The following is a 27,697-nucleotide window of genomic DNA, read 5'->3' on the forward strand; positions in this document are numbered from 1 at the left end:
CTCCTCGCCAAGCTCTTGTTCTATGTGCTTAGCACTTGATTCCCCAGAGAGGGGTTTTGTATGCAATTTAAAGGGCTTTGAATGCCCTCAACAAAAAAGCAAGATGGTGGATATCCACACTACCACATCCACTGGGGCCCCTGAGTGGAATGAACGGTGAAGGGGGCCTTATTGCTACCACAAGAACCTGGTTGGAGCTCTGTGAATTTGAGGAAGTCTCTTTCCATCTTAAGCCTCTCTTTTCTCACCTTAAAATGGATTTAAATGCTGTCCTGCCCTCTTTCCAGGGCTGTTTCAAGCCTAGTAGGCTCTGACACTGGTGGCTGGTAACACTGAGCAAGCCAACATCTCTGAGCCTCCATTTGCTCAAACGCAGGGAGAGGAAGGGGGAGCCTACCTCTCAGGAAAGTTGTGAGAATTCAGTGAAATTGTGTGTAAAGCTCCACCGCAAGAGCCTCATGCCCCATAGCCATTCCCTCCTCCTACCCTAAGTGGTGCCCTGGACTCTTGCACAAGCGCACGCCCTTCCCTGCACCTGGAACCCCCCTCCCACTTCTCCAGCTGCTGAAATTTTGCCCACCTTTCAAGGCCCTCCTCCCACCCCCCACCATGAAACTGTCCTAATTCTACCTCACAAATAAGAGAGAGGGTTTCTCCCTCCTTGGGGTCCCTTCTTGATGGTTCCTTCCTTCCAACATTGATCCAGCCCATCTTGCACTGCAGTTACGCCCCCACAAGACTCCTTGAGAGTTCCCCACGGGCAGGTCACACAGACTGTTTTTACTCATCTCCAGATTTCCTGGAGCGCCAAGCACAGAACTTAGCATGAGCTGGGTCTTAGGGAGGTCCATAGGCCACGACAAGGACTTTGGACTTTGTTCTGAATAACCAGGCAGGGCGGGGGCGGTTGGAGAGCTTTAAAACAGGGGAGTGACATGATCTGAATTATGCTTGGACACTAGGTTAGGTCCCCATCCAGAAAATCTCCTCCTGCATTTGCTGTCCAGGCCTAACATTCCAGAATCGGTGCACAATTCCCTTTATGACTCAGTAACTTCAAAATGCATACAATCCTTATATGTAAGCTATATCTCAATTTTTAAAGTTTTAAAAATAAAAGTAAAATGTTAAGTGCAACTTCATGCCGGGAGAGATCAAAATAAAAGCACCCCCTTCCCCGGGGCAGGATTCAAAAGTTGTCCCTCCACACTATGACCCAGGCTTCCAGACTGGGATCCAGTGGCTGGTGAGCTCCCATCTCAACCCATCCTCCATCTCACCTCCTTCATTCCCTTTGGATAATTCTACACCTATCTGTGTTCCTGAATGTAAGCTCCTTGGGGGCAAGGGCCAAACATGATTCATTCCATATCTTTCCTCCCCTAGTACCTGCCATAGTGTTCAAGAAATAGCTGATCATTAAGATAGTCACTTACACCTTAGCATGAATTAGAAACATCAGCTCCTTCCTAAGAACAGAATTTTCTAGGGAAAGGCGACAGCAAGCATAAGAGTCCAGGGAGCCATGTGGGTTGAAGAGACAGGACAGGGAGAACCAGAGTTGTAGACCACAGTCCTGAAAGAAGCCTCAGGTGGTCACCCCTATCTTTTGGAATCCATTTCACCACTGGTGAATAGGTAATATATCATTCCCATTTACCCAAGAGAGGTTAAATAATGTATCTAATGTCCCTCACCCATTAGTAAGCCATGAAGACAGGGCAGGAACTCAGGTTTCCTCACCACAGGACCAGAGTTTTTCTATTACCATAGAGAAGGGGGCACACAGTCAGCCCACTTAACAGCTAACTCTATGGGACTGGCCCTGGCTCCTGGGGTGACAATGCTGAAGGGTCCAGGATCCCAGCACACTGGGGGGTGCCGAGTGTGTGAGTTGGGGTGCCCATGGGCATGAACTGCCAAGAGATGGCATCAGCACCAAAGGCCTGTGCCCACTTCCCAAGGTAACCAAGGCTAAACCAGGACCCTCATGTACACATGCCCCTGGTCCACCAGCAGTAAGATGGGTGCAGGCACAAGTGCACCCCTGGGGGCAGGGAGGGGGCACAGTCCCCCTCAGAGCCCTGGGGAGGCCGAGCAGCAGAGGGGCCCAGGGTCAGTCACCGCCCCCCCACCCCGTCCCTCCACAGCAGAACACCAGCCCGGGAGTCCTACAGTGTTGGGAGGAAACATCTCTAGTCACAGGCTAAATACCTTTGGTGACAGAGAAGCAATCACAGGCTGAGAAGGACTGTGTTTGTTTTAAGTAAAGAAGAGTACATTCAGGCAGGCTTGGAGGAAACAACAACTACAACCCCTCATCCAAGATGGCTAGCAGTTTAACTGAGCCATGAGGCACATTTATTTTGTTGATTTGGGATGGCAGGGCCTAAAGCGATGAGACTTGGCAGGCTGTCTCTCTATACACCTCAGGGAGCAGGCCTTTCGCAGGAAGCAGCCTGAGGCTGGGGAAGGAGAACAGGGTTGGGGGGTTGCCTGTCCCTGCCTGAGCCTTTATACAGTGAAGACCCACCTCCAACCGGGAGGGGAGAGGGGTCAGGGTGAAGATGGCAAGACATAAGGGAGGAAAGTGACCTGTTCTTTTAAGTCAAATCCACACAGCTAAGCACAGCCATGCACAGGCTTTTCCCTTATAAACACCCTCCTGATGCTGAGGGGGGCCTGGGGTCGGACCCAGAGGGCATGGGTTCTATCCCCTCCTCTGGCCTGTCTCCTGCAGCCTCCTCCATGCACTGAAGCCCAGGGCTGTGCAGCAGCCTCTCTCCTTGGACCTCCACTGGGCCCTGGAGGGACCGGGCAGAGCCCCTGGGACCATGGTTGGACTGAAGCCTTCAGAGGTGCCTCCCACAACGGCTGTGAAGTTCCTGGGGGCGGGCACAGCGGCCTGCTTTGCTGACCTCCTCACCTTTCCACTGGACACGGCCAAGGTCCGCCTGCAGGTAGGCGCCCTTTGGCCGAGGGTCATTACTCCCATCAGCGGAGGGGCTGAGTTCTCCACCGGGGCACCTGCAGTGTCTGCCCGCTCGCTCTTCCTCACAGAGGACCCTGAGCGGGCCACTCACCCCACTGCCCACAACCCTGCCTCACCACCTCCCCATCACCATCACCCAAGACCAAAAGATCTTAATTCCTCGGCAGGACATGCCAGGGCCCTTCATGGCCTTGCCCTACTTTGTAAGCCAAAAAGTGAGAAGTAGAAGTAAGGAATTACTGGGTGAGCTTGGGCAAGCCACTGACAATTTGTACCAAGAAAAACAATCCACGCTGTTCTCCCTGAGGATCCAACACCACACTGTGTACAACAGTTTGTGGGCTGGAAACTGCTACACAAAACTGTCATTTTTACCGGGATGTGATGCTGTGATCACGCTTTTCCAAGGTCCAGCCCCAAGCAGGCCCCCCTGCACACAGCCCCATCCACCCCCCACCCAGCCCCTCACACCACTGCGGGGTGTCCCTCAGATCCAGGGGGAGAACCAGGCGGCCCGGAGCGCGCAGTACCGCGGGGTGCTGGGCACCATCCTGACCATGGTGCGCACCGAGGGCCCCTGCAGCCCCTACAAAGGGCTGGTCGCCGGCCTGCAGCGCCAGATGAGCTTCGCCTCCGTCCGCATCGGCCTCTATGACTCCGTCAAGCAGTTCTACACCCCCAAGGGATCGGACCGTGAGTGCTGAGGGGGTGGGTGGAAGCAGAATCTAGGCTGTGGGTCAGAAGACCAGGGCAGTGCAGACTCAGAGGCAGAGCTGGGGCGTGAGAAGTTGGTAACATGCTCATGAGAAGACTCTGAGCCTCTGTTAAGGAGGCTCTGGAACCTTGGCCCAAGAGAGGAAGGCATCGAGCAGGGGAAGCCCCCAGAGGTCAGCATCAGGCCCAGAGAGGCGCTGGGTGGCGGAACACTGGCCCACTCACTCTCCTCCTCTCCAGACTGCAGCATCACTACCCGGATTTTGGCGGGCTGCACCACCGGGGCCATGGCAGTGACCTGTGCCCAGCCCACGGATGTGGTGAAGATCCGATTTCAGGCCAGCGTGCACACTGGGCCCGGGAGCAATAGGAAGTACAGCGGGACAATGGATGCCTACAGGACCATCGCCAGGGAGGAAGGGGTTCGGGGCCTGTGGAAAGGTAGGTCTGGACTCCAGGTTCAGGGGGTCTTGGGCAGTGATTTCCCTACCCTAGGGCTGGAGCAGGGAACTGGGCAAGGGGGGAGCCCAGCACGTGTATTTCAGCGACTCTAAAGGAACATCCCAACCATTGCAACATCCCAGCTGACCCGCCACCCTGCCCCAAATTCAGTTCAGTTTGCCAACTCTTCACCACGTGCAGGACTGTGAGGGAGAGAGAAATGAATAGAAGACATCCTCGTGGCTCTCACAGTCACACAGAGGAGAGGGGACATGTCAAGGAGCAGCTACTCCACAGGGCAGGATGTGCTGGGTTCACGCGCAGGGGCAGGGCCGGAGGCAGGAGAGGCCCTGCGGGCTGGGGGTTGTGGGGGGGAGGTGACGCACAATCTAGGCCTCACAGGCTGAGCCGGCTCAGCAGAGAGTGAGGGAAGGGCCTCCCCAGCAGAGGCCAACGAGGACGACTGCAGGGCATGGAGAGGAAACAGAGGCCACTGGGGGAAGCAGCCATGAGGAGGGGGCTTCCTTGGGAACAAGGCTTTAGGGTTCCCTACGTGTCTGAGTGGTGGCCACCTTGACAAATGCTGTTGTCTCTCCCACATGTGGCTGGGGCTCACGTGAATCTTGCAGAGGAAACAGTGACCCAGTGAAGGTTAAAGGCAGGACACCTGGGTCACAGCCTCACTTGCTGTGTGCCTTCCTGGAGCCCAGCCCTCATCTGTGAAACCGGGGCGGTGGTGGTGGGGGGGGTCTTGACGCTCTCCAAGGGCCCTGCCAGGGCTACATCCTGTCACTGTTCCAAGAGCCTAGCCTCCCTCTTCCAAAGAAAGGCTTCCTCTTCTGCCTCTAGCCAGGTCTCAGGGAGGCATATTTTAATTTTGATAGATATTGCAGATTATCCTCTGAACTGTGGCCGAAACAAATACAAGAGGGCCTCTCTGTTTTTTGTCTCTAAGATGGACATGGATAACGTGAGAGTTTTTAAACATCAGAAAGGAAAGTATGGAATCTGCCCACCTGAGGTGGGCTCCTCTGAGACCCCTGGAATGGGGCACCATGTCCCCCCAACTGGGGCCTGTGGCCTTGCAGCCAGGGGTTCCATTTCTCCTCTTCCCCACTCATCAGCCCCACCCCCTCCCTGACAGGAACTCTGCCCAACATCACGAGGAATGCCATCATCAACTGTGCTGAGATGGTGACCTATGACATCATCAAGGAGAAGCTGCTAAACTACCACCTGCTCACCGGTGAGGCCCTGGGCTCCAGGCAGACGGCCCTCCCATAGCAGAGAGGGGACCCGGGACACCAGAGAGTGGGCACCACCCACAGGCAACTGGGCTTCAGAAGGAGTAGAGGGAGGCGCAGTGCCCAGCAAAAAGTGCCCAGCACATCATTATGATGAGTAGGAAAGAACCCTGGACAGGAGGCCCGAGACCTGGCTTCCAGCCCCGTGCCACCTCTCCCCGTGCACCTTTAAGCAAGGGTCACATTCTCTGACTACAGTTTCCTCCAACTAGGTGGTTGGACTGGATTACCTTCCAACCCTGGGATAGCCCAGTTCTGTCTTACGAGTCCTTACCAAGAGCTCCGCCCTGGGCACTGTAAGAGATTTGGAAAACACTATCCTTACACTCAGGGAGTTCACAGTTTCATGAGGGACAAACAGTGGACACATATGAAACAGAAAGCAAGGGCACGCCTTGTCTCACAGCCCAACATTTGCTCTTCCCTAACCTGCGACAGACAACTTCCCCTGCCACTTCGTCTCTGCCTTTGGAGCTGGCTTCTGTGCCACAGTGGTGGCCTCCCCAGTGGACGTGGTGAAGACCCGGTATATGAACTCACCCCCAGGCCAGTACGGCAGCCCCTTCGACTGTATGCTGAAGATGGTGACCCAGGAGGGCCCCACAGCCTTCTATAAGGGGTGAGCCTCCCCTCCTGCTGCCAGTACTCCCTCCTAGAGAAGCAGGCCTCCCTCCCCAGCTCCCTTCCTTCCCGCCATGTGGATTGTGTCTACCATGGGTCCACCTGGAAACACACTGGTGAACAGCACAGGTATAAATGCCACAAAGGACAAGTATAAAGACCTACGGAAATGATTTTTAGAAAGAGTGGACCAGGTCTGATTTGGAGAGTCAGGGAGGCTTATCTGAGAAAAAGGTTTCTAGGCATAGGTCAAAGTGCCATCCGCAAACGTCCTGGGCAGGGGAGGAGGAGGGAAAGGTGGTTGGTAATCCTGAGACTTTTCCCTGACCCACTGCCATCACTGTGGATCACCACAGTCGGCAGCCCTAGTGCCCAATGTGCTTCATGTTTTCTTGCTTCTCTGCCTTGGCATTTACTGTTCCCTCTGCGTGGAATGCCTTTCCTGCGCCATCCACATGCTCTACATCTTAGCTGTCCTTCAAGACTAGTTCAAATGCCACCTCCTCCCTAACACTCTCAGGTGTAAACTTTCCCCCTCTGTGAACTTCAGTGATACTTCCTCCACACCACTCTTATGGGATCTACCACTTCCTACTTTGTATCAATATTATAGTATTTGTAAGTTTAAATTATCCCCCATGCTAGAGTGCAGGCTCCTTGCAGCCAAGGACTGTGGCTTATACAGTTGACCCTTGAACAATGCGAGGGTTAGCGGCATGGACCCCATGCAGTTGAAAATACGTGAACAATTTATAGTCGGCCCTCCATACATGAGGTTCCTCCATTGCCATGGTTCCTACATATCCCTGGTTCCACATCCACAGATTCAACCAACCATGGATCCAACCAACCGCAGATCATACAGTACTGTAGTATTTAATATTGCAAAAAGATCTGTGTATAAGTGGACCCTCACGGTTCAAAGCTGTGTTGTTCAAGGGTCAACTGTATACATCTTCCATACCCCAGAGTCCCCAGCACCAAGGCAGCACTCTATAGTCATTAACAATCATCGTGACTGCTAAGCCCCTAAGTATGAGGCCTTCTGCTAAGCACTTACAAATACTATCTCACCCCCCTGGACTGGGCCGTGTTCTCCACATTTACTGGGGAAGAGACCGAGGCTCAGCAAGGTCATGGAACTTGTCCCAGCTCACAGAGTTTGAACGGCAGAGCCACGGCTCAAACACGGGCCATCAGATACCACCCACATCGTCCATCCCACGCTAAGCTCTTTGCTTGGCCCTCTTACCTCCACCACTGAGGATAGTTTTCTGGCGCCCAGCGTTAGATTGGGCCCAGCAAGCAACCATGTTCTCGACCCTGGGATGACGTCACAAAACTGAGTTCCAGCGGACAGTTCTTTTCCTGTAAGTGCCGCCATCATTTCACTCTTCAGCTGTAGCCACTTGTCTCGGTTTGTACTTTCACTTGGCAAACATTCACTGAGCATCTTGCGGGTGCTGGGCCCTGTGCTATGCGCTGTACCTTAACTCATTTAATCCTCTCGACAACTCCGTGCGGTAGGTGTTGCTGTCCTCATGTTACAGATAAGTAAGCTGAGGCTGAGAAAGATTAAGTTCAAGAAGCTGGTCAAGCTAGGATGTGAATCCAGGTCTAACGCCAGAGTTCACATTCGTTGTCCCCGTGCTATACGCCCTGTGAGGGGCCCAGGCTGAGGGTTCAGGAGAGGCCTTGGTGGGAGGTTCTGGTGCCCAAGCTGAGTCCCACGGAGCCAAGAGCGAACAGCCCGGCAAGGAGAGAAGGAGATATTCCAAGCAGAAGGAGCAACATGGGCAAAGGTGTGGGAGGAAGCGTCTGGCAGGAGCTGAGAGGACCAGGAGGGGATTAGCGGAGAGAGAGGCTGAAGAAGAGGCAGGGGCCGGGCCGCTCCCTGAGTCTGCGAAGCACAGCCGAGGGGGGCTATCGCCCAGCCGCGCTACCCACCGCAGGACTGGCAGGCTCTCCGGAGAGTAACTAAATTTGGTGTCACGTTGTTTTTGCCCCTCCAGCTGGAGGCCGAGGTCTCCGCAGGGGTGGCCACTCAGGTTGTAAATGAGCCCAGAAATACCCAGCAGCAGAATGGAGTCAGGTGGTTTTAACTGAGCCACTTAACGTCGGTTTCTGAAGAGAAAGAACTGGCAACAATCATAGCTACCTGATAGAACCGTGAGAATTAACTGCCTGACACAGTAACACGGCTCAAAATGTTAGTTTTCTTTCCTTTCCCAACTCCAGCTTCTGCCTAAATTCCTTCAGTAGAGAAGAAAATGACTGAACAATCTCAGAAAATGCTCGTGACTAACAGAAGGCTAGTCCTTTGGCACCAGCACCGAGTGGGGAGAGCACATAGATCCATGTGGGACGCCAGTCCACCCACCTGACCATGTGGTTGTTTCTCTCATCAGATTTACACCCTCATTTTTGCGTTTGGGAGCCTGGAATGTGGTGATGTTCGTCACCTACGAGCAACTGAAACGGGCCTTGATGAAAGTCCAGATGCTACGGGAATCTCCATTTTGACTAAGACAAGGCCACTTGGTACTTAAGTAGGACAAAACCAGTTAAGGATGGAATAAAGCAGCGGGTCCACACACACAAGGACATAGACCCACACATGTTTACAGAACTGTTTACTTGCTGCTGACTCAAGAAACAGAAGAGGAGGAAGGACTGTGGTCTTCAGTGCTTTGTCTTAAGAACACCTTTGTTTTGCACTGACAACATGGAAAATAAATTACATTAATTTGTGAAACCCATCAGGTTGGATGCCTAACGTTTAGGCAAGGAAAAACAAAACAGATCCATTTGGATAAAACGGAAGTTTGCAAACTTACGTCCCCTGAAAACTCTGATTAGACGATGAATTATAAACAGGAAAGGGACAGGAGTGGCATGCGATTCACTTGGAAATCAGCTGAGTCTACAGGGGCATCGCCAAAGCAACACAAAGCTTCTGACTGCAGCCTTCGGTTAGCCATGCATCATCAGCTATATTTGTAGCGTGCCTGCTGTGTAAAACCCACCGGGATTCCAGGAAACGTGAGAAGAAAAGAAAACCTAGAACCTGTGTCAAAGGAGCACTGCTGAGCCAGTGTGAGGCTTAGACCCATAAATGTTTGCTGATGACACTGGAGAATCAAGAGGGCAGCCTCAGTCTCTTTCCTGTAAAATGGGAGTAATAATCCCTTTCCTCCTACCTCACTTGGAGTGTTTATGAGGATCAAGTGAGAAGGTGGGCAAGAAAGCACACTATAAAAGCAAAAGCTCTGTACAAATGTAAATAGAAGGACCATGCCTTGGGAAAGATTTTGTAAGTCAGTGAGGAAGTGCCAGGGAAGAAGTTTTTGAAGGACACAGTTGTCTAGAGGTGAGACCAAAGGAACCAGGGGTTTGGGGGCCAGGGGTGACAGAGAATGATGTGCAGCTGTGGGAGCCCCCCACTCCGTGCTGGACTGTGAGGCACCTTGAAGGGTGTGGAGTTTGGGGACAAAGATAAATACTGAGCTGAGAGCCTAAAGTACCAGGAATCAGAATTTTTGGAAAATTACTATGACTCAATAAAGGAATTCACACCTTGAGTGTGGGAATGAGAATAGCCACCTTTCTGCCTTCTCTTTCTTGGATGGAATCACCCTTTCTCGCTTCAGGCTTCCTGTGTGTCAGCGCTGGGCCACACCTGGCCCACACACATACACTGCCTTCTGCCCTTCTGCAGGCTGGCTGCTCTGTCATTTAGGGGTTCGGCACCTCCATATGTAAAAGGCAGGCTTGAACCAGATAACCTCCTTCTGAACTTAACTGGCCGTATTTCACATTGATAATTGGGACCCAGAATGCCAGACTTTCTGCTTCTTAGCAGCCTGTGTGGCTCTGATGTCAGAACTGGGTTCAAACCACAGACACACACACAACTATTAGCAACCTAACCATGGGGAATCCTTGCACCTCAGAGTCCTACAGAGAAGTGGGAATGACAATCCTCACTTTGCAGGAGGTGTTCAGTGATGTCATCCTTCCTTCCCTACTCTGACTCCTCTGCACCCTGGGGAACAACGAACATCCACTTTCCGAAATCAGCACTTTCCTAAATCTAAATCATAATTTTTGAGCATCTACATATACGAAGTGGAAAGTCCAAGCAAAAGCAAAAAAATAAAAATTATTTTGATTTAATGTCTGGTTCAGCTTTCAAATAAAAGCTATATTTAAAACTTTCTTTTGACTTGACGGCATGTGCAAATCATTTTTAAACACTTGGTCTTGATTTGATAGTTCCTAGTTCCTAGAGGCCAAGGACTATGCCTTCCATGAGCTTCTATGTAGCAATATTAACCCATCATCTATCCAGAGCATACTATTCAGATGATGCTGCTGAAAGAGGGGATAAATGCTTCTGAGAGATATTTTGATTGAGATCAGAAGCCTAGTGACCTCCAACTTCAGGCTTTTGGGAGAGGGAAAACAAGACTGGTGGGAGGTCTTCTGAGGTTTTTCTGGGCAAAATACTAGATCTCTTTCTCCACTTCTTAAAGGTAAAGGTTGAACCAAATGACCTAAGACTAAAGTTCTGTGATTCTAAGAACTAAGAGCTTCCTCCAAGCCACAGGCATTCCCTTCCTAGTCCTGCCTCCCACTTTCTGCCACCAGGAAGCCAGGGATGCAAACTCCCGAGGTCAGATCACCAGCTGAGGCCAATACCCATTCCCCCACTGCACCCTCACAGACACCTACCTCCATCAAGTCCTTCAAAATGTTACTGAACCAGGCTTCCCTGGTGGCGCAGTGGTTGAGAGTCCGCCTGCCAATGCAGGGGACGCAGGTCCGTGCCCCGGTCCGGGAAGACCCCACATGCCGCAGAGCGGCTGGGCCCGTGAGCCATGGCCGCTGAGCCTGCGCATCCGGAGCCTGTGCTCCGCAACAGGAGAGGCCACAACAGTGAGAGGCCTGCGTACTGCAAAAAAAAAAAAAAAAAAAGTCATGTACCACAATGTTCACTGCAGCTCTATTTACAATAGCCAGGACATGGAAGCAACCTAAGTGTCCATCGACAGATGAATGGATAAAGAAGATGTGGCACATATACACAATGGAATATTACTCAGCCATAAAAAGAAACAAAATTGAGTTATTTGTAGTGAGGTGGATGGAACCAAACTTGAATCCTCTCGCCCACACACAGTAAAGCTGATCTACTGACACTGGGTTGTGGTGAAGGAAAGTACAGCACCTATTGCAGGGCACCAAGCAAGGAGTTCAGGAAAGCTAGTACTCAAAACGTGAACTCCCTGTTTGCTTTGTTTGTTTGTTTTTGGCTGGGTCGAGTCTTAGCTGTGAAACGCTGGATCTTTCGTCGCAGCACACAAGCTTCTCTCTAGTTGTGGTGCACAGGCTTGTCTTTAGTTGTGGCACACAGGCTTGGTAGTTGCAGTGCATGGGCTCTCTAGATGCAGCGCGTGGGCTTAGTTTCCCTGTGGCATGTGGGATCTTAGTTCCCCGACCAAGGATCGAACCCGCATCCCCTGCATTAGGAGGCGGATTCTTTTTTTTTTTTTTTTTTTTTTGCCGTACGCGGGCCTCTCAGTGTTGTGGCCTCTCCCGTTGCGGAGCACAGGCTCCGGACGCGCAGGCTCAGCGGCCATGGCTCACGGGCCCAACCGCTCCACGGCATGTGGGATCTTCCCGGACCGGGGCACGAACCCGTGTCCCCTGCATCGGCAGGCGGACTCTCAACCACTGCGCCACCAGGGAAGCCCTAGAAGGCGGATTCTTAACCACCAGGGACCACTAGGGAAGTCCCCCCCCCACACACCAGGGATTGAACCAGTGCCCCCTGCAGTGGAAGCACAGAGTCTTACTCACTAGACCACCAGGGAAGTCCCAGCAAAGCATTTTTAAAGGCAAAGTGAAGGAGGGGCATCCCAGGGTCTGTGAACAGCTTGTGCAGAATTCTCTGATTGGTTGATGGTAAGGTAACAGGATGATGTCACAGGGGTAACATTATCAATCCTTAGGCGCCAGTAGGTCTGGGGGCTATGGGCTCATCATCATCAAGTAGTTAATTTCTTCCATTTGGTGGGAGTTTTAACATCTGTAAAACTACTCAGGAAATGAGCATCAGATATGATTATCTAGGTAATTCACAGAGGAGCTAAAGCAGAGACTATAGGAGAGGGGTCTGTCCCAGGAAGGCCCCATAGGGTCCTGCTGGGTTATAGAAAGAAATCTGCTTTTTCACAAGCTCTTCTAGTATATCAGGAAAAATGAGATAGTTTGACCCCTGACTCAGTCACATTCGTGACATAGTGGATTATTGACTTCACAGAAATCTTGTTAGTAAAAGTAATATTTTTAAAGGAAAATTTTATTCAGGAGGAATGAATGTTAAGTAAGGAAATATAATTATACCTCTATAGATGAGTTAATTTGTGTCGGGACACTCTGAAAAGTACAGAGCGCCATACAAACCAAAGTATTCATAGTGCATACATCGTTAGCCACACATTGTACTAGGTGCTGAGGTGAACGAGGCCCGTCCTGCCTTCAGGGAGTTCACTGGGGTGGTGGATGGTGGGGCAGGAGAGACAACGATGCAGTGTGATGAGAGCCACCGTAGGGAAATGCACAAGGCACTCAAGAGCAGAAACCCAGATGAAGGACACCTGACCTGGTTTGGGGCCCAGGAAGCTTCTTTGCAGAGGACACCTAAAGGACAGATAGGAGTTATCCTAGCAAAAGAGGGGAAAGTCATTCTAGGTAGAGGTAATGGCTTGTACAAAGGCCTAGAAAGAAGCAAGAACAAGGGGCATTCAAATATTGCCAGCTATCAGCATGGCTAGGTTGCAGACTAAAACGAAGCAGTGAGAGAGATGGGGATAAAGAGGAAAACAGGGGCCCTGAAAGGCTGGAGAAGCCACATATTATGGACTGAATATTTCTGCCCCCAAAATTCATATGTTGAAGCCCCAACACCCAATGTGATGGTATTTGGAGTTTGGGCCTTTGAGAGGTAATTAGGTTTAGATGAGGTCATGAGGGTAGCACCCCCATGATGGGATTAGGGTCCTTATAAGAAGAGGAAGAAAGACCAAAGTGCTCTCTCTCCACCATGTGAGGACACAGTGAGAAGGCTGTCTGCAAGTCAGGAAGAGGGCCCCCACCAGGGAACCTAATGGATGGGCACCTTGATCTTACTTCCCAGCTTCCAGACCTTAATGAGAAATAAACTCCTGTTGCGAAAGCCACTAGGTCTGTGATATATTGTTATGGCAGCCTGAGCTAAGACACCACCCTAAGGAGTCTGGGGTATTCTGAGGGTAATGTGGAGCCGCTGAAGTGTTTCAAGTAGGGATGACTGACTGCAGTGCAGAGAATGAATTAGTGGGGTGGACTCTGGTCACAGGAAGATGAAGCTGTTGTCATAACCCAGACAAGAGTATTGGAAGTGGGAGTTGAGTGAATAGAATAGTAATAAAATCAACAGAAGATTCCATCTGGAAGGAGTAGTGAGAAAAAAGGACAATGCTCACATGTTCCAAGTAACTTAGAAATACCCTCAGTAATATTCCCAGCAAATCATTTTTTGGCCTCTGAACCAAACCACTTGGGTAGTAGCAGACTCACCATCTCCAGCTCTGCCTAGTAGAAAGTTTTCTGATAATGAATCAAAGGCACAGATCTTGTAGCATTTATTGCTTTGCCGACTTCTGTTATTTGTTAAACATATGCTGGGTCTGACATACATAGGGGACTAAGATGCCCCTCTGACAGGCTCCCACAACCCTGGTCACACTGTGCCCACCTGTCTGATGGTCACACTAGCCTATAAGTTCCTTGCAGGCATGAACAGGGTATTGTTTATACTTGTATCCCTCGCCCTTAGTAGAGTGCCTGGAATATTGCAAACTTAATGAGTGAATGAATTAATGTTTTGATTTTTAAAAACTGTAATAAAAGTCACAACATAAAATTTACCATCTTAACTATTTTTGTGTTCAGTGACCTCAAGTTCATTTATAATGTTGTGCAATCATCCATCCCGAGAACTTGTTTCATCTTGCAAAACCGAAATTCCATACCCATGAAACAATAACTCCCCATTTCCCTCTCCCAGGAAGCCCTGGCAACCACCATTATACATTCTGTCTCTCAATTTTACTGTTCTAGGTACCTCATATAAGTGGAATCATATAGAATTTATCTTTTTGTGACTGGCTTATTTCACTTAGCATAATGTCCTCAAGGTTCATCCTATAGCATGTGTCAGAATTTCCCTCTTTTAAAAGGATGAAAAAGATTCCATTTTATATATATATATATATATATGTATGCCACATTTCGCTTATCCATTCTTCCATCAATGGATATACTTAGGTTGCGTCTACCTTTTGGCTATTGTGAATAATGCTGCTATGAACATCGGTGTACAAATATCTCTCCAAGACGCTGCCTTCCATTATTTTGGGTATATACCAAGAAGTGGAATTGCTGGATCAATTGCTGGATCATTCTGTTTTTCAGTTTTTGAGGGACTGCCATACTGTTTTCCATGGCAGCTGTACCACTCTGCATTCCCACCAAGAGTGCACAGTGTTCCAATTTCTCCACATCCTCACCAACACTTATTTTCCATTAAAAAAAATAATAACCATCCTAATGAGTGTGAAGTGGTATCTCGTGGTTTTGATTTGCATTTCCCTGATGATTAGTGATATTGAGCATCTTTTCATTTGCTTATTGGCCATCTGTGTATCTTCCTTGGAGAAATGTCAATTCAAGTCCTTTGCCCAACTTTGAATTGGGTTTTTGTTGTTGTTTTTGAGTTTTAGTAGTCCTCTATATATTCTGGATATTAACCTCTTATGAGATATGTGATTTGCAAATATTTTCTACCATTCTGTAGGTTGTCTTTTTACTCTGTCGATTGTATTCTTTGATGCACAAAAGTTTTTAATTTTCATGAGCTCCAATTTGTCTATGTTTTCTTTTTTTTTAAATCAATTTATTTATTTATTTATTTTTGGCTGCGTTGGGTCTTCATTGCTGCGTACGGGCTTTCTCTAGTTGTGGCGAGCAGGGGCTACTCTTCGTTTTGGTGCATGGGCTTCTCACTGTGGTGGCTTCTCTTGTTGCAGAGCACAGGCTCTAGGCACATGGGCTTCAGTAGTTGTGGCGCACGGACTTAATTGCTCTGTGGCATGTGGGATCTTCCCGGACCAGGGCTCAAACCCGTGTCCCCTGCATTGGCAGGTGGATTCTTAACCACGGCGCCACCAGGGAAGTCCCTGTCTATGTTTTCTTTTGTTGCCTGTGCCTTCGGTATCACATTTAAGAAATCATTGCCAAATATAATGGTATGAAGCTTTTATCCTGTGTTTTCTTCTAAGAGTTTTATAGGTTTTTTGGGTTTGTGGGGTTTTTTTTGGTCACAAGGCATGAGGAATTTCCCCAACCAGGGATCAAACCTGTGCCCCCTGCATTAGAAGTGCAGAGTCTTAACCACTGGACCACCAGGGAAGTCCATATAGTTCTCTAGATCTTATATTTAGGTCTTTGATCCATTTTAATTTGTGTGTATGATGTTAGGTAAGGATCCAAGTTCTCTCTAAAATAAATAAATTTTTAAGAGCTAAAGAAAACCCCTTCCTAAAATAGAGCTTTGCCTTTGAGAGCAAAAAACAATGAATAATCTATATTTGCAGAGGGGGTGGGGATCTCCTGAGTATTCAAGTATACATCTCAATTCATGTCAATGGAATGAGTATGAACCTCGTAACAAAAACCAAAGTTAAAATCCCCGTTCTGATACTTATTAGCTATGTGACATGGGTCAAATTCTTGGTCTCCTTAAGCCTCAGTTTATTTACCTATAAAACATGGGTAATAATTTGACAGACAGCAAAAATCCACAGCTTTGTCAACTAAAAGTGGTAAACTTTGTAGGAAACAAACTGGATTCCTCATGCATTGTTGGTGGAAATGTAAGATGGTAGAGCCACTTCGGAAATTTTTGAATTTTTTAAAATATTAAATATATATTTACCATCTGATCCAGCCATCCTACTTTTAGGTATTTACCTAAGAGAAATGAAATCATATGTCCACACAAAGATTTGTACATGAATATCAATAACAGCATTATTCATAATAGCTCCAAACTGGAAATATGTAATCCAAATGCCCATCAACTGGTGAGTACACAAACAAAATGTTCTATATCACTCTGATGGAACACTACTCAGCAATAAAAAAGGACCAGACTGCTGACTCATGCATCAACATGGATGGGCCTCAAAAAACATTATGTTGGGGGCTTCCCTGGTGGCGCAGTGGTTGGGAGTCCGCCTGCCGATGCAGGGGACGCAGGTTCGTGCCCTGGTCCGGGAGGATCCCACGTGCCGCGGAGCAGTTGGGCCCGTGAGCCATGGCCGCTGGACCTGTGCATCCGGAGCCTGTGCTCCGCAACGGGAGAGGCCACAGCCGTGAGAGGCCCACGTACTGCAAAAAAAAAACAAAAACAACAACAAAAAATTATGTTAAGTGAAAGAAGCCAGACACCAAAGACTACATTGCACTTATATGAAAATTTTAGAAAATGCAAAGCTGTAGAGACAGAAAGTAGATCAGTGGTCATCCAGGGCTGAGGTGAGAGAAGGAAATGACTGCAAACAGACACAACACAACTTTTGGGGGTGATGGAAGTATTTTAAAACTGGATTGTGGTCATTATTGCACAACTGTATACATTTACTAAGAATTAATTAAATCATACACTTAGCAATGAGTGAATTGTATGGTATTTAAGTTGTACCTCAATAAGGCTATTAAGAGTGCAAAAGGTTATGACAGTTCATGGCAGTACTACTGTAACAGACAAAAAGTGGACACAACTGAAATGTCCCATCAACAGTAGAGTGAATACGCTGGATATACTCATACAGTAGAGACTATACAGCAACGATAATTAAAGATCTACAACTTCATGTAACTTGGCTGAATCTCACAAATTTAATGTTGAGTGAAAGAAAGAAAATAGTACAATTCCATGTATATGATGTTTAAGAACAGGCAAAACAAATATTTGATGTTAAAAATCAGTATGGGGGCTTCCCTGGTGGCGCAGTGGTTGGGAGTCCGCCTGCCGACGCAGGGGACGCGGGTTCGTGCCCCGGTCCGGGAGGATCCCGCGTGCCACGGAGCGGCTGGGCCCGTGAGCCATGCCGCTGAGCCTGTGCGTCTGGAGCCTGTACTCTGCAACGGGAGAGCCCACAACAGTGAGAGGCCCGCATACCGCAAAAAAAAAAAAAAAAAAAAAAAAAAAAAAAAAAGATCCTGCATGCCACAACTAAAATCTGATGCAGCCAAATAAATAAATAAATATATTTTTAAAAATCAGTACAGTAGTTATTCTCTGGGAAAATAGTGACTGAGAAGGGACATGACAGGTTGTTTCTGCGGTGTTAATAATGTTTCTTTTTAAAATTTTTTAGCTTTATTGAAGAATAATTCACAAATAATGTTAATGTTTCTTGATGAGTGCAAATTATATAGAGGCATTCACTATATGAAAGTTTATCAAGCTGTACACTTATGATTTGTGCACTGTTTAATATGTATGTTATACTTCTATAAAAATTTTACTTAAAAGTGCACTCAGGGCTTCCCTGGTGGCGCAGTGGTTAAGAATCCACTTGCCAATGCAGGGGACCGGGTTCGAACCCTGGTCGGGGAAGATCCCACATGCCCGGAACAACTAAGCCCGTGCGCCACAACTACTGAGCCTGTGCTCTAGAGCCCATGAGCCACAACTAATGAAGCCTGCACGCTTAGAGCCCGTGCTCTGCAACAAAGAGTAGCCCCCGCTCACTGCAACTAGAGAAAGCATGTGCGCAGTAACAAAGACACAACTCAGCCACAAATAAATAAAAGAAAATTGATAAATTAAAAAAAAGTGCACTCAACTTGAAGAAGGGACCACTGGTGATCTCCAAGAAGTGTGTGTGTGTGTGTGTGTGTGTGTGTGTGTCTGTAGGGATGATGAGAGGTGCTAGCCACGTAAAGATCTGAGGAAAAGTGTTCCAGGAAAAGGGAACAAGCAGTCCACAGGTCCTATGGGAAGGAGCTTGGCATGTTCAAAGAACAGAAAAAAAGACCTGTGTGGCTGGCGTAAAGTGAATGAAGAGATGAATGTGAGATCATTCATTTATTCATTCATCAGACATGTAAGAGCTGTGCCAGAAGCTGACATGTCAGAGGACAGCCAACTGTCCAGAAAGTTTGGCAGAGAAAGAAAGGAGAAAAAATAGCCACTGTAAAAGGAGTAGGAAAGTCCTGAGGTTATCTTTTAATTTATACACACACACACACACACACACACAGAGTAGAAGAAAGGAAAGATTGAAGATAGGAGGAAAGGTCCTAGAGAAAACAGAAGAGCATAGAATAATGCGTGCAGGTAGGAGGGATCACTCTGGAAAGGATATGGTAAACCTAGAAATAAAAGAGTCACATAGGCAAGAATTTTGAAATGGAGAGAAGCAAAATGAAGGCATTCTCCAATCCTTTCATTGAAATTTGAGGAACAGTCACATATGAGAGTAGATGAGTGAACCTGCATAATTATTTACAAGAATGATGATTTTAATTTTAAAAGCTCTTTTTTCCTTAAAGTATAATTTAATGAAGAAACTGAGATTCTCTGATGCACCCCTGACACTGTTCTCTGCCGTGCTGAGCTGTATGGAGCCCTCACCGGGCAGCCGGGCATTCCAAAGTGTAAGGCACCAGGCCTCCTGCAGGCTCCCCACCAGCTGTCCCAGGGCCCTTGCACCATGGATAGGAAGTTCCACATCAGGCACAGCCACTCACGGAACAGGCTGCCCACCAACACGTGATAGGGTCTTGGAAATTCACAGAGGAAATATGCAAAGCAGATTGTCCTCTACATACCCACAGTCAGTTATGATACAGAAATATAACTTAAATACGTCAAGAAAGATTGAATGCAAATACTCTGAGGAACTATTACAGTCGAGATTATTTCACGCTGTATATTTACCATTTATTGGGTATTGTGGTAAAGGGTCTGAGGATAACACCATTATCATATTACGCTGAGATTATAGAGGACATTATGAACAATGAAAAAAGTTATGCTTTAGGAGTTCCCTGGTGGTCTAGTAGTTAGGATTGCGGGCTTTCACTGCCGTGGCCCAGGTTCAGTCCCTGGTCTGGGAACTAAAATCCCACAAGTCGCCTGGCATGGCCAAAAAAAAAGTTATGCTTCATTGCCCAATTTTATTAGGGCTGACTATCTAAGTTTTCTTGGCAATAAAAAGATAGCAGTACATTGATATTATGAATCAGTGTAGATCATCAAACTTTTTCTTTTTGAAATTTGAGGAATGGTCACATCTTCTACCAATAAAGCCAGTGGAAACTGCCAAAGAGGCATGGTGAGTGGTGTAGGCTGGTCAGAACTCAAAAATGACATAAAGGTGTGCATTTTGCCTGAGAAATATACTCAACTCTCTGAATCCCTATATTATAATATGCTACATAGTTTATACAACAAAGGATTTATTTGAATTATTTATTATTTATCTGAATTTTATTCTCCTGAAGGTTTTGTAATGAATTGAGTTCAAGATGACTAGGTGATTACTTTGAAACTTTATATTTCTTTCAATAGATGAGCATACTAATGTTGCAGAGCTTGCAAATGTCCTTGAGAGAGACATGTCACTGGCTAAGAATGTTTCCATGTATTGCTGCCTGGGCTCTGCCCCTAAGAAGAGACATAAGTAATAAATGTGCAGCAAGTACATTCGTCAAGGTGCAATGTTCCATCTGCAAAAAGATTTAAAAGGACTTTCCATCCACAAAAGATACTCTTTTTATTCGATATAAGATGGCAATGAAAGGGACTCCCCTCGTGGTCCAGTGGTAAAGAATCCACCTTCCAATGTAGGGGATGTGGGTTCAATCCCTGGTCGGGGAACTAAGATCCCACGTGCTGCAAGGCAACTAAACCCGCGCACCGCAACTACTGAGCTCACGCGCTTCAACGAGAGAGCCCACGTGCCGCAAACTACAGAGCCCACGTGCCCTGGAGCCCGCGGGCCACAACTGGAGAGAGAAAACCTGCACGCCACAACTAGAGAGAAGCCTGTGCGCTGCAACGGAAGATCCCATGTGCCGCAACTAAGACCCGATGCAACCAAAATAAACCAAAATTAATTAATTAATTAAATTTAATTTAAAAAAAAAAGATGGCAAGGAAAGTAGGAGTCCTGAAAAGAAGTTTTGTCAGCTCTGGTACTGATAGAAATAGTCAAGATCCAGCTGACACAGCCAGTATAAGCAATTTGGATCTGTCTACAGGACTCACAAAGCATATTGCTTGCCTATTTGACTCAACACTTTCCTTTGTAATGATGAGAAATCCTGTACCAAAAGTTGGCAGACTTTCACATAAGTCTCTGGACAGCTTCCTTACAGAACTAGAAAAGGTTCAAAACACTGATGAAGAAAAAGTGCAGACTGCAGAGATATTCTGATCAGGCACTCACTCTGAGAAACACCATACTGTCTCTGTATAATAATGATACAGTCACACAACTACATAGCCAGAACAATCAATTATGGTTTTCTTCTGGATCTTTTAAAAGGTGTGAGAGCCTTCTAGATTTGGACCCTGTGACTTGCAGCAGAGTTCTAAACAAAATTACACATGGCTTGTTTCCATGGCTCCTCTCATTTATGAATACAGCCCATCAGCAATAGTACTCCTCAGAATATTAGACCAGTTATCCAGAAGCCACTGCTCAGAAGTCAGATCCCTATTTCTTTTACTGGACAAAGGTAGAAGACTTCAAAAACCATCAGATATATTTCAGAGCTAATACTGAGTATTAATAATGTTTTGGAGTCATAATCCTGAAGTAATTCCTACTTCAGATTAGCTCAGATGTTAAATGATGGGATGAGAAAAACCTTTTCCATTTGATTAAAACAGAACTATAAGGAAAGTTTGCTGTATCAATATGGATGTTCATAAAACATTGCAAATATTAAGGAATAAAGTGGGCTTGCAGGGATTTCTGTGAATGTGTCACCTTATCTAAGCTTCTAGTCAACGTGTAAACAGAAAACCTGGTGATGCTTCTGATGAGAAAGGAGAACCTGATTTACCGTATTTAACTTCTGGCTCAGAGCAAATGAAGAATCCTGTGAAATGGTCATTGAGGAAGCAACAACAGATTCAACAACAAAACACAACTCTGATGTTGCCACAGCAGAAGTGACTGGCTTTCTCTTAAGCTGTGCTTTGAAATTCCACTATTTAGCTCTGAATTAAATGAGAAGTTTGTAGGAAAACTGCTACATACACCTTTTGCAGAGAAGAAAGCCATCAAAGACTCTGACATTGCAGCATAAAATTCTCTCTACATGTCCTTAACTTTGCTCACTCATTCAGGGAAGGTGCTTCAACACTGGATATACACACTGAGGCCAACTTTTTCAAGTCCACTTTACCATCTTATGCTGATACGGGAGTTCTGCTTCTTGTAAATTAGAGATGCCATCGTATCAGAATGGTTTAGAGTGTCACCTTCCTCACTTCTCACTGCTAATCTTCATTTGCAGTAATTTAGTTACACCATTTGTTATTCACACTTGGTGTCTTTTTTTCTTTCTTAAAGTTAGCTTTATAGTGCCAGTCAAAAAAACTATTCTGCTGGTGCAATATAACTTACACTTAATGATGTTAAAAGTGTGTTGTATTGATGTTTGGCAAACATTTAATTTTGTCTGGAGTCTTGCTCATTACAGCACATCCTAATGCAACAAAAAGCTCCTTTTTTTTTTTTTTTGATTGATCCCTAGGTTGTTTGTTTCTTTTTAACAAAGAACTTTTTAGGAATCAGCACTGTACTTTTATTTTAAGGCAAAACTTTTTGGTTTTTTTTCGTTTTTTAGGGGTTTTTTGGCCACAGCAAGCAGCATGCGGTATCTTAGTTCCCCAACCAGGGATTGAACCCAAGCTCCCAGCATTGGAAGCACAGTCTTTTTTTTTTTTTTAATTGGGGTATAATTGTTTTACAATGTTGTGTTAGTTTCTACTGTACAGCAAAATGGAGTTCCCTGTGATATACAGCAGGCTCTCATTAGTTACTTATTTTATACATATTAGTTAGTATATATAAGTCAATCCCAATCTCCCAATTCAGCCCACCTTCCCTTTCCCCCACTTGGTGTCCATATACTTGTTCTCTCCATCTGTTGTCTCTATTTCTGCCTTGCAAACCGGTTCATCTGTACCATTTTTCTAGATTCCACATATATGCATTAATATACAACATCTGTTTTTCTCTTTCTGACTTACTTCACTCTGTATGACAGTCTCCAGGTCCATCCATGTCTCTACAAATGACCCAATTTTGTTCCTTTCTATGGCTGAGTAATATTCCATTATATATACGTACCACATCTTCTTTATCCGTTCGTCTGTCGATGGTCATTTAGGTTGCTTCCATGACCAGGCTATTGTAAATAGTGCTGCAATGAACATTGAGATGCATGTGTCTTTTTTTTTCTTTAATTAATTAATTTTATTTATTATTTATCTTTGCCTGCATTGGGTCTTCATTGCTGCGCGCAGGCTTTCTCTAGTTGTGGCAAGTGGGAGCTATTCTTCCTTGTGGTGCGTGGGCTTCTCATTGCAGTGGCTTCTCTTGATGTGGAGCACGGGCTCTAGGCACGTGGGCTTCAGTAGTTGTGGCACTTGGGCTCAGTAGTTGTGGCTCACGGGCTCTAGAGCGCAGGCTCAGTAGTTGTGGCACACGGGCTTAGTTGCTCTGCAGCATGTGGGATCTTCCCAGACCAGGACTCGAACCTGTGTCCTCTGCACTGGCAGGTGGATTCTTAACCACTGCACCACCAGGGAAGTCCGCATGTGTCTTTTTGAGTTATGGTTTTCTCTGGGTATATGCCCAGTAGTGGAATTGCTAGGTCATATGGTAATTCTATTTTTAGTTTTTTAAGGAACCTCCATTCTGTTCTCCATAGTGGCTGTATCAATTTACATTCCCACCAACAGTGCAAGAGGGTTCCCTTTTCTCCACACCCTCTCCAGCATTTATTGTTTGTAGAGTTTTTAATGATGCCCATTCTGACCAGTGTGAGGTGATACCTCATTGTACTTTTGATTTGCACTTCTCTAATAATTAGTGATGTTGAGCATCTTTTCATGCATCTCTTGGCCATCTGTATGTCTTCTTTGGAGAAATGTCTATTTAGGTCTTCTGCCCTTTTTTTCTTTTTTTTCCATTTATTTATTTTTAGCTGCATTGGGTCTTCATTGCTGGGCATGGTCTTTCTCTAGTGGTGGCAAGCAGGGGCTACTGTTCGTTGTGGCACACAGGCTTCTCATTGTGGTGGCTTCTCTTGTGGCAGAGCACAGGCTCTAGGTGCTTGGGCTTCAGTAGTTGTGGCACATGGGCTCAGTAGTTTTGGCTCACGGGCTCTAGAGTGCAGGCTCAGTAGTTGTGGCACACCAGCTTAGTTGCTCCGCAGCATGTGGGATCTTCCTGGACCAGGGCTCGAACCCATGTCCCCTGCATTGGCAGGCGGATTCTTAACCACTGTGCCACCAGGGAAGTCTTCTTCTGCCCATTTTTTGATTGGGTTGTTTGTTTTTTTGATATTGCGCTGCATAAACTGTTTGTATATTTTAGAGGTTAATCCTTTGTCAGTTGCTTCATTTGCAATTATTTTCTCCCATTCTAAGGGCTGTCTTTTCATCTTGTTTATGGTTTCCTTTGCTGTGCAGAAGCTTTTAAGTTTCATTAGGTCCCATTTGTTTATCTTTATTTTTATTTCCATTACTCTAGAAGGTGGGTCAAAAAAGACCTTGCTGTGATTTATGTCAAAGAGTGTTCTTCCTATGTTTTCCTCTAAGAGTTCTATAGTGTCCAGTCTTACATTTAGGTCTTTAATCCATTTTGAGTTTACTAGAAGTGCAGAGTCTTAACCACTGGACCGCCAGGGAAGTCCCTACATTTCTTTTTATTAATCTAAGGATAAACTTTATAGACTTTATGATAACTGGTAACATTTATAAGCAGTCACTGAATATTGTTATGGAGATTTTATGTTACTTTAACAAATCTTATTTAATTTTATATTTTGTTACCTACACTTTTGGGGATAATGGAAAGTGATTTAACTCTCCCTGTGAAAAGACTTCTTGGTATTTAGAATAGAAAGAGTATAAAACAATAAACAACAATTACTGAGAGAAGATATGATGAGACATTAAGAATTACTATGGAGGGAATTCCCTGGCAGTCCAGGGGTTAGGACTCCGTGCTTTCACTTCTCCCTGATCAGGGAACTGAGATCACACAAGCCGAGCAGCTGCACAGCATAGCCAAAAAAAATAAATAAGTTAAAAAAAAAAAAAGAATTCCTGTAGATACCTATAAATTATGTATATCAGCTGAACCTTGTTGAAGGTATGCAAATCAGTACAATTTAACCTTGTTTTATACGTGGAAGATAATGCAAATCAGCAAAATTATGTATAATTTAACCTTGTTTTATAAGGTCTTAATTCAGACTATAAAGTTTCACTGACATTTCGCGAGAAATTTTGGAAAACATTCTTTTTTTTTTTTTAACCCATTTAGAATTTATTCAGAGTGCAAGAGCAGTCCTTGAAAGGATGTTAACATGGTCTGATTTGCATATTGTTTTGTTTCTCTCTCTCTTGTTTTTTTTGGTAGCAGCATCATTGAAATATAATTCACATATCACACAATTCACCCATTTAAAGAGTAAAATTCAATGCTTTTTAGTAAATCAGAGTTGTGCAACTATCACCACAATCAGTTTTAGAACATTTTCCTCATCCCCAAAACAACCACACCCCCTTACCTGTTATCTGTCATGCCCAAGTTCCCCCATCCTCCCTAGCTCTACTTTCTGTCTCTATAGATTTGCCTATATAAATGGGAACATACACTATGTGGTCTTCTGTGACTGGTTTCCTTCACTTAGCATAATGTTTTCAAGGCTTATCCATATTGTAGCATGTATCAGTACTTCATTCCTTTTTATTGCTTTTTATACTGTTGAATAGTATCCCATTATTTGGGTATACTACATTTTATTTATCCATTCAACAATTGGTGGACATTTGGATTATTTTCTATTTTTGGCAAATATCCTATTTTTAAACAATGTTTATGTGTAGACTTTGTCACTCACTGTGGGTTTTCTTTTCATAGAATCTCTAAGGAAAAATAGAACTTTTCCATTTTGGTAGCAATGGTTGCTGCATGCTATCACCTTGATTTAAGAATTTTTTGTTTCGTTTCTATATCAACTAACATAAAATTGAATTTGATGTTTGCAAACCGAGGATTATGATTTCAGGTTAAGGCTACACATCAGAAGCACTGAGGCTAGACTCCCCTAGTGGCGCAGTGGTTAAGAATCCTCCTGCCAATGCAGGGGACACAGGTTCGTATCCCTGGTCCAGGAGGATCCCACATGCCACGGAGCAACTAAGCCCGTGCACCACAACTACTGAGCCTGCGTTCTAGAGCCCATGAGCCACAACTACTGAGCCCATGCACTGCAACTACTGAGCCCACGTGCTACAACTACTGAGCCCACATGCTGTAACTACCGAAGCCTGCACACCTAGAGCCCGTGCTTCACAATAAGAGAAGCCACCACAATGAGAAGCCTGAGCACCACAACGAAGAGTTGCCTCCACTCGCCACAACTAGAGAAAGCCTGCGCACAGCAACGAAGACCCAATGCAGCCAAAAAAAAAAAAGAAGCACTGAGGCTTTCAAGATCAAAATATTCTAGTGATAAATCTACTATGAAAACATTATTTTAGGCATTCTAGATATTAAATTATACCAGTATAACTTTAAAGATAATTGAATAATTTCAAAGGTTTTCTTAATTAATTTGCTCTTGTAGTATCTCAAATGTTACTTAGAAAAATTGGAATCACTTTTTATATTTTTCAAGTTACCTTCCTTAGGAAGTTTATGTCATGTTATAGTTTAGTTCCTCTAAAGGGTAATTTTTACAGTTTAAAATTGTGACCAAATTAACCAAACAAGAATGTGGAAAATAGACTCTGGGAATATTATAACCTAAATATTTTTACTGATGGTTTTTTGTTCTTTATAAAACTACATGTGCATTTAACTTACTTCTAGAAATATATGTCTTTCTTTGAACTGTTAACACAACCATGTGTTCAATACTAAAAATTTTAGACCAAGTTACCTGTGGCTCAGTCAGTGCTGTAATTGGAGTAAATGTAATAATGTTTAGTTTTCTAATTTGTCTTACATGAACTGGAAACTAAATATATGCTATGCTTATCTATATAAGGAAAACTAATACATACTGTGATGGTTAATTTTGTGTCAACTTGGCTGGGTCACAGTGCCCAGAAACTTGGCCAAACATTCTGGATGTTTCTGTGAAGGTGTTTTTTGGATGAGATTAACATTAAATCAGTGGACTTTGAGTAAAGCAGGTTACCCCTGCCCCCATACCTAAGTGGGCCTCATCCAATCAGTTGAAGGCTTGAACAGAACAGACTGACCTCCCCCAAACAAAAAGGAATTCTACCAGAGGACTGCATTTGGACTTGAACTGCAACTCTTCCTTGGGTCTCTAACTACATATGCAGGTCTATGCTATATATTTTGGGCTTGTCAATTCTCCATAATTGCACAAGCCAACTCCTTTTAAAAAATCTCTCTTTATGGGGACTTCCCTGGTGATTCAATGGTTAGGACTTGGTGCTTTCACTGCCATGGCCAGGGGTCAATCCCTGGTCGGGGAACTAACATCCCGAAAGCCACGCAGCATGCCCCCCGCAACCACCCAAAAATCTCTCTTTACATATACACACATATCCTGTTGGCTCTGTTTCTCTGGAGAACCCCCTAATATACATATTAATATGAAAATAATTTCTAATCACTGTGATTCTTTCATTTATTCCCTCAATAATTGTTACTGAATTATTGTATATTCCTAGTGCTTTTCAATATATAATTTCTACAGTGTTTCAGTTGAAAGTTGTAAGTATTTCATTTGATCAAGGCTCTTTAATTTTCTTTTCATTTGCTTTGTTTTACTAGCTATAGTTATTTTATTATCTATATATTAGCACTCTAAGCCTACTGTAATGTTATGTACCTTAACAAACGACTGAATATTTGTAATGGTTGGCAGTGAATGAATTTGCTGCTATATTTCCTTTGAGAAATAATGGAGGAAAAAATAGAATCTATTAACAATCATGGATTTTAGGGAAGGCACTGAAAAACCATGTGATCAAGTTGTTTCTTATATAAAAATGGAAATGTTAGCCATCTGATCACCAGCTGAAGGCCTATCATCCTGTAAAAAAACTGGGGGAGGGCTTCCCTGGTGGCGCAGTGGTTGAGAGTCTGCCTGCCGATGCAGGGGACGCGGGTTCGTGCCCCGGTCCGGGAAGATCCCACATGCTGCGGAGCGGCTGGGCCCGTGAGCCACGGCCGCTGAGCCTGCGCATCCGGAGCCTGTGCTCTGCAACGGG

General features: G+C 45.4%; 1 protein-coding gene, 1 non-coding gene and 2 pseudogenes across 5 annotated transcripts; 3 read left to right on the forward strand and 1 right to left on the reverse strand.

Annotated features, from left to right (window-relative positions):
* Positions 1-2,686: 2,686 nt before the first annotated feature.
* Positions 2,687-8,831, forward strand: UCP3 (uncoupling protein 3). 4 transcript variants are annotated; one of them, XM_065883113.1, is made up of 6 exons: positions 2,687-2,960; positions 3,484-3,685; positions 3,947-4,147; positions 5,292-5,393; positions 5,890-6,070; positions 8,481-8,831. In XM_065883113.1, exons 1-6 carry the CDS (start codon positions 2,835-2,837, stop codon positions 8,593-8,595), a joined length of 927 nt encoding a protein of 308 aa, XP_065739185.1. In that variant the 5' UTR covers positions 2,687-2,834; the 3' UTR covers positions 8,596-8,831. The 4 variants fall into 4 exon arrangements, with proteins under 4 accessions (XP_065739185.1, XP_065739186.1, XP_065739187.1 ...); XM_065883114.1 differs by having other exon boundaries at positions 2,835-2,960; positions 3,484-3,689; positions 3,954-4,147; positions 8,481-8,595; XM_065883115.1 differs by lacking the exon at positions 5,292-5,393 and having other exon boundaries at positions 2,835-2,960; positions 8,481-8,595.
* A 6,684-nt stretch (positions 8,832-15,515) lies between these two features.
* On the reverse strand, positions 15,516-15,588 carry TRNAR-UCU (transfer RNA arginine (anticodon UCU)). The gene has a single exon. It is a non-coding gene; the product is annotated as a tRNA-Arg (tRNA).
* Positions 15,589-18,902: 3,314 nt separating this feature from the next.
* On the forward strand, positions 18,903-19,991 carry LOC136126933 (protein FAM91A1 pseudogene; annotated as a pseudogene).
* Positions 19,992-21,116: 1,125 nt separating this feature from the next.
* On the forward strand, positions 21,117-21,723 carry LOC136127375 (protein FAM91A1 pseudogene; annotated as a pseudogene).
* Positions 21,724-27,697: the final 5,974 nt, after the last annotated feature.

The sequence above is a fragment of the Phocoena phocoena genome, chromosome 8, assembly GCF_963924675.1.
Source record: "Phocoena phocoena chromosome 8, mPhoPho1.1, whole genome shotgun sequence".
Lineage (NCBI taxonomy): Eukaryota > Metazoa > Chordata > Mammalia > Artiodactyla > Phocoenidae > Phocoena > Phocoena phocoena.